Source organism: Homarus americanus, unplaced genomic scaffold (genome assembly GCF_018991925.1).
Source record: "Homarus americanus isolate GMGI-L3 unplaced genomic scaffold, GMGI_Hamer_2.0 scaffold32583, whole genome shotgun sequence".
Taxonomy (NCBI): domain Eukaryota; kingdom Metazoa; phylum Arthropoda; class Malacostraca; order Decapoda; family Nephropidae; genus Homarus; species Homarus americanus.
This window is the reverse complement of record NW_024713129.1, coordinates 36,180,634-36,193,944: the sequence shown is the minus strand read 5'-3', so window position 1 is coordinate 36,193,944 and position 13,311 is coordinate 36,180,634. Positions and strand designations below refer to the sequence as shown.

General features: G+C 40.6%; 1 protein-coding gene across 1 annotated transcript in view; it reads left to right on the top strand.

Moving 5' to 3' along the window:
* Nucleotides 1–11,820, top strand: part of LOC121870798 (phosphatidylinositol phosphatase PTPRQ-like) — a 105,605-nt gene extending 93,785 nt beyond the window's left edge. Inside the window, exons 9-12 of the mRNA XM_042372766.1 lie at nt 2,420–2,707; nt 2,989–3,276; nt 10,523–10,816; nt 11,146–11,820. Coding sequence (XP_042228700.1) covers nt 2,420–2,707; nt 2,989–3,276; nt 10,523–10,816; nt 11,146–11,183 — 908 coding nt within the window. The 3' untranslated portion in view covers nt 11,184–11,820. The remainder of the gene's footprint in view (nt 1–2,419; nt 2,708–2,988; nt 3,277–10,522; nt 10,817–11,145) is intronic.
* Nucleotides 11,821–13,311: the final 1,491 nt, after the last annotated feature.

Here is a 13,311-nt window from a genome sequence, read left to right as displayed (position 1 = left end):
TTTGTCTCTTCTAGTCATTTGTCTGGGGTCTCTATCAGTCGCTTGTATTTCTTGTGTATCAGCTGTTGTTCCTTGCTCATACCTTTTTCCTCGCTGTAGCCTTTCTCTCAGTTCACTTGAGCATGTTGCCTGAAATAATTTCTCGGATTCTGGATTCTCTGGGAATATCATCTCTGGTAGGTTATTCAATTTAAACATTTTCCTTAACTCCTCATTGTATGATCCGGGTGCAATGATATTATGCAGATGTGCATGGATCATACTAATCATTACCTTGTCATGTATTGGTTCACTTAAGTTTAATATGGTGGATTCTGGTCTGTGAGCCTCTTGGACCGCTCTCTTGGCTATTTCGACGTATGTCGTATCCTTCTTTTCTTGTTCATTTTTCCTTGTTTCTTGTTCCTTGTACTTTATCATGTGTTTTTTTATTTATTTTATTTTTTTTTTTTTTATCCTCTTCGCCACTGATCGGCTTGTTAGCCGCTTGGGCGATCGGTCACGACTCTTTTCCTTTATATTCTTCACCAAAAGGTCGGCTCGCTAGCCGCCCGGGCGATCGGTCACGTCTCTGTCACGCACTGTTGGCAAATACTGGGCATGCACCGGCTCCTGAATGTACCTGAACCCGCTCCAGTGTTGGTCAAGTCTTCTCTTGAAAGAGCTCACACTCGGTGCCGTCACAACACTTTCTGGTAGATTGTTCCAAGAGTTTACAACCCTCACTCCGAAAAAGTTTGCCCTCACGGTTTTCCGGACTTGCGGCTTCTTCAATCTTGAGCTATGACCCCTTGTGGGGCGAGCGTCCGCCAGCTCCAAGTAAGGACACTCAACTGAGTAGTGCCCCCTGAGATGCTTATAAACCTCAACTAGGTCCCCCCTTGCCCGTCTGTAGTATAAGCTAGGCAAATTGGGATGCCCGTGGAAGGAGCTGCAGGGCCTTTATATTGGAGGAGAACTGGCAGATGAGCTCTCCTAATTAACACTAAACTGGTTAGATCTGGATGGCTGTGTTTGCCCAGGTGCGTGGTCATATCGCCGGTCGGTAAGGCTTCTTAATTATTACCACCCAGGTGTGTCTTGGCTGGGTGTGGTTTCTTTAACACGGTCATGTCGCCGGGTTAATCTAATCACGTGGCGGTGAGAACTCTGGGTCAATGAGACTAACCTCTCTTGGGTCGGATCTGGACAGCTAGTCCAGGTGTACTTTCTTGAGTAACACGGTCATAACGCTGGGTTAACTCTGGTACCTAGTGGCTGTGCCCTCTCCTGGGTCAGGTCTTAATCTCACTGTAGGGTGTGTCAACCTTTGTGGGTGTACAACTGCTCATCTACTTACTGTTAATGCGTTGTATTTCTCTGGGCTGTAAGCTGTGGTCTGATAAGCAATCATTACATATATATCATCAAAAAATTAATAGAATGTTGGAGAAATGATTATAAAAAAGTTTGTTATCTCTGCAAATGTATTTTCTTTTAAATTGAAACTTTCTAGAGAACGTAATTGTTTGTCATGTGAGTTGCAGCTTTCTTATGTTAGGTTAGGTAGGGTAAGGTTAGGGTAAGATACATTTCACTAATTTTGCAGCAAAAAAAAATCACCACTGAATGTATAGAATACAAAACTTATGAACATAATTCTTTTTATTAGAAAAAATGCTTTACCACTTAATTGGGTTAGGTATTATTTAACCCTGAGTCATGGGTAATTATTGGATACTTGGCAGAATAACTTGTTATAACTTGGTCCTAGTAAAGGCGGAGTCTAGGCAAAAATGTTCACTTGACCTCATATTTGGCTTTCATTACTGAAGGATATTTACAGCTATACCACATTAATAAGGTGTATATGCAAGTTTACTCAGTCATAAAAAAATATGTGCCATAAATGTGGACAATAAAAATCTACTATTTTGTTACAAATTACTTGAAAAGTTGTAAGAAGACAAAAGCTGCGTCTCTTCCATTCCTGCGAGAAATAGAAACACTCAAGCCTCTTCTTATCGTAAAAAATGAATTAAATAGACAAACTGTAATATCGTAATTTAGTATGTCGATGTACAAAACATTTTCTTCATTATTCTATGATAAAACAAGTCTAACAAGCATTATTGCAACATATATTATTAATTTTTCCTATGCAATCGGGAAATAGCGACTACTGTATCCGGGTTGATCGTGTTACAGCACCAAAGGAGGTGCTATAAGTTACGGGTTAGATTATGGGCTTACTTATGGAGTCCGCTGCCACGGGGGCTACTAATTACAGTATAACACCTTCATCAAAAACCTTCACTTCCTTGAGGAACAAATAGATACTAGATAGTCTCACTACAACATTGTATTTTACTTAATGAAACACGTCCACAGCATCACACCCAAAATATTTACTAACTGCTGCTGTACATTATCCCCCCAGACCCTGACCCAGTCACTGGCGTCAACGTGAACAACTATACAGACAACTCCACTCTGCTGGACGTGAGCTGGTGGGAGGTACAAGACGTCGGCAACTGTGACGTCACTTACAAGATCACCTGGAGTCCCGCCAGTAACGATGATGGCAGTAATACAACTACCACCACCTCGCTGAGCTACATCATCACCCAGCTGGAGGCCTGGACCACCTATCATGTGTGTGTGGCCTCCAAGACGAACAGTAGTTACAGTAATGACACATGCATGAATGGCACAACAGACGAGGACAGTAAGTAGTGATTGGTACCAATTTTGATGGTGAAAGTTAAGAATATGAAGAGAACTTTTGATGATATGAAGAGGTGTTCAGTCCTTGCCAGGATACATAGAGACGCAACAGCTAAAGCATGACCGATTAAGTAGTTTTACCTCCAGGGTTCACACTCATGAAACTAATGGTATTAATTTTCATCAGTTTAAGGACACAGGGGAGAGCACATTCCTCTATGAACTAATTCATAGAGTATCAGTATCAGCTTCAGTAAAGCTTTATATAACTTTGTCCTCCAGCACCGGGGCCTCCAGCCGACACCAGGATACATTCTGAAACTTCACATTCCTTACTGGTGGCATGGAAACCCCCTGAGAAGCCCAGAGGCATCATAACAAATTACACTGTTACCTGGAACCCGTCGAGCGTGAACGGTAATAACAGTGATCATGTTAATGGGAACATCACTCATTACAATATCACCAGTTTGGAGGCATGTATCCCTTATATTATCAAAATCAAGGCCGCAACTATCAAAGGTTATGGTGACCAGTATATTGAAGCCAATGGTACTACAAGTGATAAACGTGAGTACGACACATGTACACTCTTGCGTATCTGGGTTGTATAGCATAAGTTTATTAATTCATTCACTCTGTGTGTGTGTGTGCGTATGTCTGTCTGTCTGTCTGATGAACATTAGGTAAATATATACCAGGGGTTTCAAATGGCATTGTACAAGACAATATGAAAAAGTTACCGTCACGGATCAAAAATACTAATACACAAGATACTAACTGTTAACCAGGTTTGTAATGTCTCCTCACTGTCACCTATAACAGTAGTATCATCTGTACAGCGATTATTTGCTTTTACTTTAAGAATAACATTTAGTCCTTCAGTATTCAACACCAGCAAGTGCAGCGTACTTATTATTGGAAGAACAAATACTGTCAATGTATACAGCCTTAACAACATCAGCCTAGAGAAGTCGATTTGTGAAAGAGACTTGGGGGTACGTGTAAGCCCGGACTTACTGCCTAAAAAACAGTGCGTTAATGTTCGAAATAAGGCAAACAGAGTATTGGGTTTTATATCTAGAAGTGTAAGTAACAAGAGTGCAGAGGTCTTATTGCAACTATATATTGTGCTAGTTAGGCCGCACCTCGATTATGCGGTTCAGTTCTGGTGCCGTTATTATAGAATGGATATCAATTCACTAGAGTGGGTGCAGCGAAGAATGACGAAAATGATTCCGGGACTTAGAAACCTTCCATATCAAGATAGGTTAAAGAAACTAAACTTGCATTCCCTAGAAAGACGAAGAGTGCGGGGAGATATGATAGAAGTATTCAAGTGGGTGAAAGGAATCAATAAAGGTGATATAGATAAAGTTCTTATAATATCCGAGCAGGATAGGACTCGGAACAACGGATTCAAGTTGGATAAGCTTAGGTTTAGGAGGGAGATAGGAAGGAACTGGTTTACAAATAGGGTGGTGGACGAGTGGAACAAGCTTAGCAACTTTGTAGTAAGTGCTGGAACGCTGGAAAGTTTCAAAGGGAGGCTGGATAGATTCATGGATGATAGAGAGTGGTAGTAACTCTCGACAGGAGCTGCCATGCACAGGCCAACCGGCCTATTGCAGACTCCTTATTTTCTTATGTTCTTATGTTATTACGTGTAATTGTAATGTCTCATTAGAAATTCGTAATATATATTATACAGTAGGGTGTGTCATAGGAGGGAAGATCAGCTAAAACTAATGGCCCATCACTTTTTTGGTAGATTTTAGTGTATATAAACAGAAAATAATTTCAGTTTCAATATTTTGCAACCTTTTGCTAGGTAAATTTTAGCGTGAAATTTATCGAAAATCTAACGTACAGCTGCATTAGTGCATTACAATTAAATAGTGAACATTGCTTTCTGACTTCATTCTTTAACAACCCAACTAACAATATTTTTTTCTGTTTCAGATTCTGATGCATTTATAAGTTGATAATATTTGCGATGGCTGCTTGTGTCAGGACGAGGAACCAAAAATCCAGCCATCTCAGTCACTATCTTAGGTCTGGGAGAGAGCTCCTGAAGTCGGAGTTGCCTACATTGAGAGATGCTTTGAGATACGGTGTTTTAATCAGGCAAATCAATGAAAAGAACCAAAGAACTTACACAAACAAAGACATTGCCAGTGATATGACCAAAGCTGTCTTGGCACAGTACACTCTGGCTAACGCTCAGTTCAAGCCTCCAGTCATAACAAGTCAGAAGAAGATTAGTGAGAGACTGCTAGCCAGTTGGGAAAAGGCAAGAGATATCTCTCTTGGGAGAGGAAAACTTGCAGTTAAGGACAGCTTTGCCAAGCAACTGGACCAGTTATTTGACATAATTACTTGCAAGTGCCCAATTGTTCTCTGTCCTGAGTTTGGATGCGATCGTGACTGTAAATCCGAGGCCCACATCTCCTGTATTTGCAAGCGTGAACTGAAGATTCCTGTGATCGAACTGGCATTTGTCAAAGCACAGAGAGAGAAGACTGGCAGTATAGGGGCTCTCATGATTTCTAGCCAAGATATTCCGGAGTCCAAGAGACAGGAGGCTGCCACAGAGAGACAGAAGAGGAGAAGAGTTGCCGAGGAAAAGAGACTTGAGAAGGCCCAGGGTGAGGTAAAAAAGGCCGATGATTGGAGTCAAGCTGATTCAGAGTTTAATGACTTCCCCATGGCTGATCCGAGTGCTGACCAGGAGAACGGTGACTTTGTCCCTAACCCAGAAAATAATGATCCCAAACCTTCCAGGCATAAGATTCGAAATAGGAAAGATATCCCGAGCATAGCTCTGGCCAGCATGCGACACCACACTGGTCTCAGAGAAACTGCAGAGATAGCAACAGCTGCCTGGATTGACGGTGGTTTGATAACACCTGATGATGTTCACCTGGTGATAGATCATAACAAAGTAAGGAGAGCTCAGGAGAAACTTGTCAGTAACCTAGAAGAGGAGTTTGATAAGGGGATAAGAGAAAATGGAATCAATTGTTTGTTCTTTGATGGGAGAAGGGATGACACTAAAGTGTTCATGAAAGTTGGAGATTCTGACAAGTTGTTCCTTGCCATCTGACAAGTTGTTCCCTGCCATGGTGAAGGAGGAACACTACTCCTGCTGCAGTGAACCAGGAGGGAAGTATTTGTGGCATTTCACCCCAGAGAAAGATGACATCAGGAAACCAGCTGAGATAGTGGCAGGTAACATTGTGAACTGGCTCAGAGAGAGGAACGTAGACCAGACCCTGCAGGCCATTGGAGGGGACAGCACCAACACGAACACAGGGTGGCAAGGGGGGGTCATACAGTGGATAGAGCTGAAGATTGGGAGGAAGTTGGTCTGGATTGTTTGTGACCCCCACACCAACGAGTTGCCACTCAGACATCTGATCCAGGAGCTGGATGGCAAGACTCTTTCAAACAACAGATGGTCTGGTCCTCTTGGCAAGATGCTGGACTCTGCCACTGAGTTAGAAATAAATCCGAGCTTTGAAAAAATCACAGTTGGCCCTCCACTCGTTGAGCTTGCACATACCAATATTGACGTATCTGAGTACTGACCAGTATGGTTAAGCATGATTTGTGAAAAGCATCAAAGCTGGGGTCATGCCTGATAGACTTGCTTACCTGCAGATAGGTCCAGTCTCACATTCTAGGTGGCTCACAACGGCTCTCAGGTTCTGCAGAATTTGGGTCGCTCATCATAAACTGAAAGGGAACCAGCTTCACAACCTGAGACTTATTGTCCAATTCATCGTGAGTGTCTACTTGCCAAATTGGTTCAACACCAAGGCAAGTCATCGTTCTCTGAAGGTCGGAGGTATGTTCTCTTCCAGCTTGAGCTCCTGAGGAGTCAGCCAAGGAAGGTTGTTCAGATTGTGGAGCAGACTGTGAGGAGATCTTCCTGGTATGCTCATCCCGAGGCAGTTCTGCAGACAATGCTCTGCAGTAAGGATGAGGAGGAGAGAGAAGAGTGGCAGTCAAAAGATCTTGGATATGAGACTTATGAGAGGATTCAAGCATGACGAATCAGTTGGTGACGATTCCTTCAGGGTCAGGAAGACTCCCTGAAGTCAATCTAGGTGCCAAGACCCTCACTGATCTCATAGATCTGGATAACATCCAGGCTGGCAGTGAGCCTTCTCTACCTGCAGCCTCACCAATGTTCAAGTCAGAGCTTTCCCCTGACAACCCCATGCATGTCCCCTGCCTGGCCCCTCGCACACCCAGAGTATAGAGCTGCTGTGTACAGCAAGTGAGCGACAGGCCAGCAGTCACGCAGGTACAGCCAGGAGAGGAGGGAAGGCTACATCCCGGCTCAGGTGGTCAGCAGGGAGGCGATGAGTAGAAACAGAAGCAAGAAAGACATGTTCTCTATGGTGTGCAGCAACACCGGGTCGTAGTAGAAAAACCGGTTTTTGTATTTGATGATTTTTTTTCTAAAGGAATATTAAATTTAATAAATGTGTCAAGATCATTCGCTTCACTATTCTGGATCATTTTCATCCTAATAAATTAACCTGATACATTTACTTTACTTTAAATAAGCTATTTAGTGGTGTTGGTAAAAGGGTGGGAATACTGAATTTTCATAAGATTTCAAGTTAAAATTTACCTAGCAAAAAATGAAAACTTTTCAAATCTGAAGATATCACATGATTCTGCACATAGAACTACATCATTAATACCATGGGCCGATTTTTCAAACTCAAAAAAAAAATCGCCTCCGTATGACACACCCTATTATACAGTGTTGGAGATATAAAGTATTCTTGTCTTAGTCCCTGTCTAATCCTGAACCAACTAGTAAATTCATTATTTACTAACACTGCAGCCTCTTGTTGCCTGTAACGTCTTTTTTAAATTTCAATACCTTTATTAAGGCCGATTGTTTCCCAGACATCTTTAAGTTTATTGTATTTTACCTCATCTAGAGCTTTTTCAAAATCAACAAATCAGAATTGCAATTTTTCTACCTCCACCAAAAGCTCTTTTATTTAAAATTCTCTGAACAAATATAACTTCCTAAGATCCTTTACAATCCATTTTAGGTTTCGTTCTATTTAATATTAAGTTTTATAAGACTTAGCAGCTGTCATAATTTATCTGTACTACGGTGCTTGTCTTAAACTGGCTTCACTCAAGGTTCCTGGCTCTTTAGGTACAGAATTAATGCATATATTAATTTTATAGTCACTGGGAAAGGTTCCTTGGGAGTACAGGTACACATTTTAGTTTGTCATTTTATCCCATTCTTGCCCATTTGTAAGCTGACCAGCCCCACAACTCTTACTATCCTTGCTCTGCTCTTAAATACCTCAGTTATTGAGGTCCAGAAAAAACATTACAAAGTTAACGTCTGTCAGTGATTCCGCACCATCCCCAGTAAAGCAATGAAGTACAGTATATCTCAGTCATATCAACACCAGACCTGACCAAACAACATGGATGAACTGTGATGGGTATACAGTAAACACGAAATTTCTTAGGAGGTCACGTTCAAAGGCCAAGGTCCTGGTCATTGGTAGTCCAAATTTTTCGTTGATAACTGTGAAGAGAACTATCGCAAGAAGGTAGAACTTAGTGCGTTAGATTCCTCGACAAACACACATCAAAATCATTAACGCATTTCTCTACAACGTTACGTTCCCTCCAAATTCCGTCTAAGATGACGGTTTTTCGACGAAAAAGATATGGATAAAAAACAAACATAGGTATATGTATCATATGTAGCTGCAGTATAAAAAAATTATAATTTCGTTTGGCGATATATTGAAGGACCTTCATTATTTTGTTAAATTAGCAGTGTTATGAAAGTGGTTTTTCCCGATCCAGAGGTAAAAACACAAATGGGGTGAGGTATACCAACCATCTCTGGTTGTTAAGATAATTTAATTATAGTTTATTATTATTATTATTATTATTATTATTATTATTATTATATTTTAAGAATATAAGAACACCAGAATGGAGTAAACTGCAGCGGGCCTATTGGCGCATACTGGGCAGTCCCGTTTACACCCAACCCCTATCGTTCATATCCAGCGTATTCGAGTTAAAAATGATGCTTGGTAACTTGCTCCACTCATCCACTACTCTATTTCCAAACCAATGTTTACCTATCTCGCGCTTAAATCTAAATTTGTCTAATTTTAAACCATTGTTACGAGTTCGCTCCTGGTTGGATAGTTTGAGTATCTTTGTTATATCACCTTTGTTTAGCCCTGACTCGCATTTATACATCTCGATCATATCGCCCCTCACTCTATGTCTATCGAAGGGGTGCAAATTAAGATCCTTTAACCTGTCTCTGAACTCAAGGTTCCGAATACCCGGGATTAGTCCTGTTATTCTCCTCTGAATTCTTTCTAGGGATTCTACTGTATATCCATTCTGTAGTACGGTGACCAGAACTGAACTGGGTAATCCAAGTGAGGTCTCACAAGCGCAGGATATGTTGTTGCTGCTGGTGGTGGTGGTGGGGTTGTTGTTGTTTCTGTTGTTGTTGAAATCGCTATAATTAGTAACACTAATAGTAGTAAGATTAGAAGCCATACTAGTATTAGTAGAAGTAGCAGTATATTATTTCAAGTAGTAGGAGAAGTAATATTATCTGCAGTTTTAACATAGCTAAAAATAAAGATTGAAAAAAATTTCTCAACAAACTCCTCAACATTCACTCTTGGGTTAACTACCGTGTCCATCAAGTTTTCTTATGTAGGTGGATAAGACTGAAGCAGCAAGAAGAGGTAGTAAATAAAAATAAAGGAAAAACAAAATGAACTCCATAAACATAATACCTAGTATCTGTAAACATAACTAATACAATATAATAAACATAAGTTTATTAGTTCAGGAGATGTTCCTTTGTTTGCTTCTTTGACGCCTTTTACTGGTGTTGTGACGATTATAAACGACTAATTAAATCTAGTACTGAATGCCAAGACAAATATTTACCGCCATCACCTGGGCAGGAACCACCGAACGCTGGTGCTGTCATCGGTAATATTCCAATTTAGGTTGTAAAGGTTTACATTGCGCACTAGACAACGATAATCACAGAGTAAGAGCCATACATCTCTCTGTTCCTCATAAGGTGAATCACGGTTGTTATTGACCCAAATTTTAGCAGATGAATGACAACAGAAGCATATTCCTCTTGCCATGACTGGTGTCATGTGCCGTTTTGTTTACCGGAATTAAAATAAATGACAATCACCATCTGCTTCCCAGGGTTACACGGAAGGCTTTCATGATCAGATTATCTTTAATTATTGTTACATACATATATTTGAGTTTACTAAAAATTTAACCCTTCTCGAACTGGTATCTTATACAGAAACAAATACAGTATAATGATAATTTTATTTGTAATATACGCCAGGACACTGTGTACAATACATGTCGGTTTTTGTGCGTACACTTGTGTCTGTCCACACTTACACAACGTACAGATAAAGTGTTAACTCGTGCCGGTTGTTCCTCATCTAAGGTAATAGTAACTCATGCCCGTTGTTCCTCAACTAAGGTAGTAACTCGTGCCCGTTGTTCCTCAACTAGGGTAGTAACTCGTGTCCGTTGTTCCTCAACTAGGGTAGTAACTCGTGAACCTTGTTCCTCACTTAAGGTAGTAACTCGTGCCCGTTGTTCCTCAGTTAAGGTAGGAACTCGTGCCCGTTGTTCCTCATTTAAGGTAGTAGCTTGTGCCCGTTGTTCCTCATTTAAGGTCGTAACTTGTGCCCATTGTTCCTCAGTTAAAGTAGTAACTCGTGTCATTGTTCCTCAGCTCCAGAAGCAACCCAGAAGGTCACTTGTGACCCGCCCACCATCCCTCGCTACTTGACAGTCTCATGGTCCACAATCAGGTCAAGTTGTCCAGTACGAAGGTATTCAGTAAACTACACTGGCCGCGTATTGTGGTCACACAACAACACACACGACTCACGATGCACAGACTCCATATATGTGGACCTGAAGAACTTAACATCTTGGACGACTTACAACGTGTGTGTAGCTGGAGTGATTGCCAATGACATTGTTGGTGCCTGGAACTGCTGCCAGGCCACTACTCTGGAGTCAGGTGAGAATCTTGATGCTATAAGAATTTAAACTGAAATATTTATTATGTTGATAAATTAATAATTAATAGTTTCTTTGAGAGGGTATGAGAAACTAAATTATGTTTATTCTAGTCAAGGAGCAATAAAGTTAAACCTGGAGTAAATTGGAAACAAGCTGAAAATTTCAAACAATATTCATAAAATTGTGATAAAAAAAAGTCCACGAACATCTCCCTTGTGCTAGGAAATCAAGATGGCGTCTAAGATGGCTGCTATTCTAAAGTGTATTATATATTTGCAACTGAACATGAGAAAATTATGAACAAAGTGCATAATCATTGGTTTTCAGAAACGAGCAGTCCTGTAAAACCATTGAAAACGGGATAAAAACAAAACAAGATGGCGGCCATTCAATGTTGTGCCATATCTGGGGTGGCTCGTCTTCTATCCAACTGTTAGATAGGGTGTAATCAAAGGCATTTCATCTTATGAACTCTCCTCCCTTAGTCAATAATCTCTCTTCTCTTTCTCTTCGACACAATGTTGCTTCACTCTCTCTCTTTTACAGGTATTTTAACGGGCAATGTTCGGTGGATTTGACATCCTGTGTACCGCCGGCAGGACAAGGGCGCGCAATACTTATCTTGCCCACGGTGAACACCATTTTTGTGTTGATGTCGGTCACACTAGAATAAACCGTTATTGTACACTCGGAAACCATTCTCTAGCCCACCTGGGTTGGTGCTGGAGGTCAGTACAGCGTCTTTTCTGGACGGGTGCCCACTCTAACTATCACGCGGCAACACATGCACGAACTTTAACACAGTCATAGTACGGCTGCATAGATAATATTATGTATAAATAGTGTATGTGGCATTTTATACCCTGCATTATCTTCATTATAAATGAACACGAAGAAAAAATTACCATATGTTGTAGTTACGAATAGGTAATAGGTAACACTTTTAAGTTCAGTATTTATAGAAAACCAACTAATGTGTGTTCATACATTCATTATTATTCTGCCCACCATAATAAAGTCAAACAGTCAGTATTTTCAACAGTGTTTTTACGTGCCTTGAGAATTTGCAGTCCGGAATTCATCGATGAGGAATACAAATATATATATATATATAATATTGGCTCAAACCTTAAATACCCTAGATCTTTCATAGACAAATGCCTAAACATTACTAAGAAAACTTTTTATAAAACTGATCCCAAGCCCACCCATGGCCATAAAAATATCTTAATATTACCATTTCACAAAATTTTCTCACACATTCCTTCACAACTAAAAACCTGGAACGTCAATGTGGCATTTAAAAACTCATACACTGTTAAACAAATGTTAATCATGAACTCTCCCAACAACACAATTGGTTCCATTTATAAAGTTCCTTGCAAGGAATGTAATATGTTTTACTTAGGCCAGACAGGAAAAGATCTTGCAACTAGAATTAAACATCACAAATACAGTGTTAGGACAGGCCAAGAATCCAATGCTCTGTTTGTTCATTTGAGGGATAACAAGCATTGCATTGACTGGGATAATGCCTCCTCAAAATTACCATGTAATTCAATTGATAGTAGGAACATCATAGAATCTAGTCTTATTAAACATACAGAAGCATTCAACATGAATTTGAGTAACGGCATGTACAAGCTGGACAATTTTGTAATTAAGAAGATTTGTAACCAGGTGAGAAGGCCGGGTCACCTGACACTCTGACCGGACCACCAACCGTTGTGTGCTATTTAAAGATTAGTAGGGTCATTACCTAATACCTGACCATTGTGGACCTGGTCTCACCCTCCTCTGTATATATACACCTTGGTTTGTATTTCTCTCTCTAGTCTGTACTCACCCCTGAAGATGTGAATTACACGAAAGCGCTTGGGAACTTCGTGTTTTCTTCTTTCCTTGTGGTTATGAGCATATACATATATATATATATATATATATATATATATATATATATATATATATATATATATATATATATATATATATATGTATATATACTTTCCCTCACCCTAGCAAACTAGTTAGCATAGCATAACCAAACAACCTCGCAAGGACCAATAGGTCTGTATACAGTAGACTCTCTGACCCTCTCTCACCATGAACGGTTACGAGTTTGATAACGTGGCTCGGATACGTCCGGATACGCCGACCTGCCCCAAGAAATTAAACCTCCTAGTTCTCAATAAGTTCTTTGAAACTAATGGGATCATGGGGGTCACCAAGGTGGAACGACTGAAGCTCCATGGTGACATCAAGATCACCATCGCCGAGAAGGGTATGCCCGTACAGCTCGCGGAGATCCCAGACATCAACGGCATTCCATTTAAAATGATTGCCTACAAGTGGGACAACCTGAAGCTGGGAGTAATCTTCCACGCCGAAATTGCCCACGTGGACCAAGCAGAGCTGAGTGAGCTCCTCAAGAACATAAGAATGGAGGAAACTGCAGCGAGCCCATTGGCCCATACTGGGCAGTCCCGTTTACAC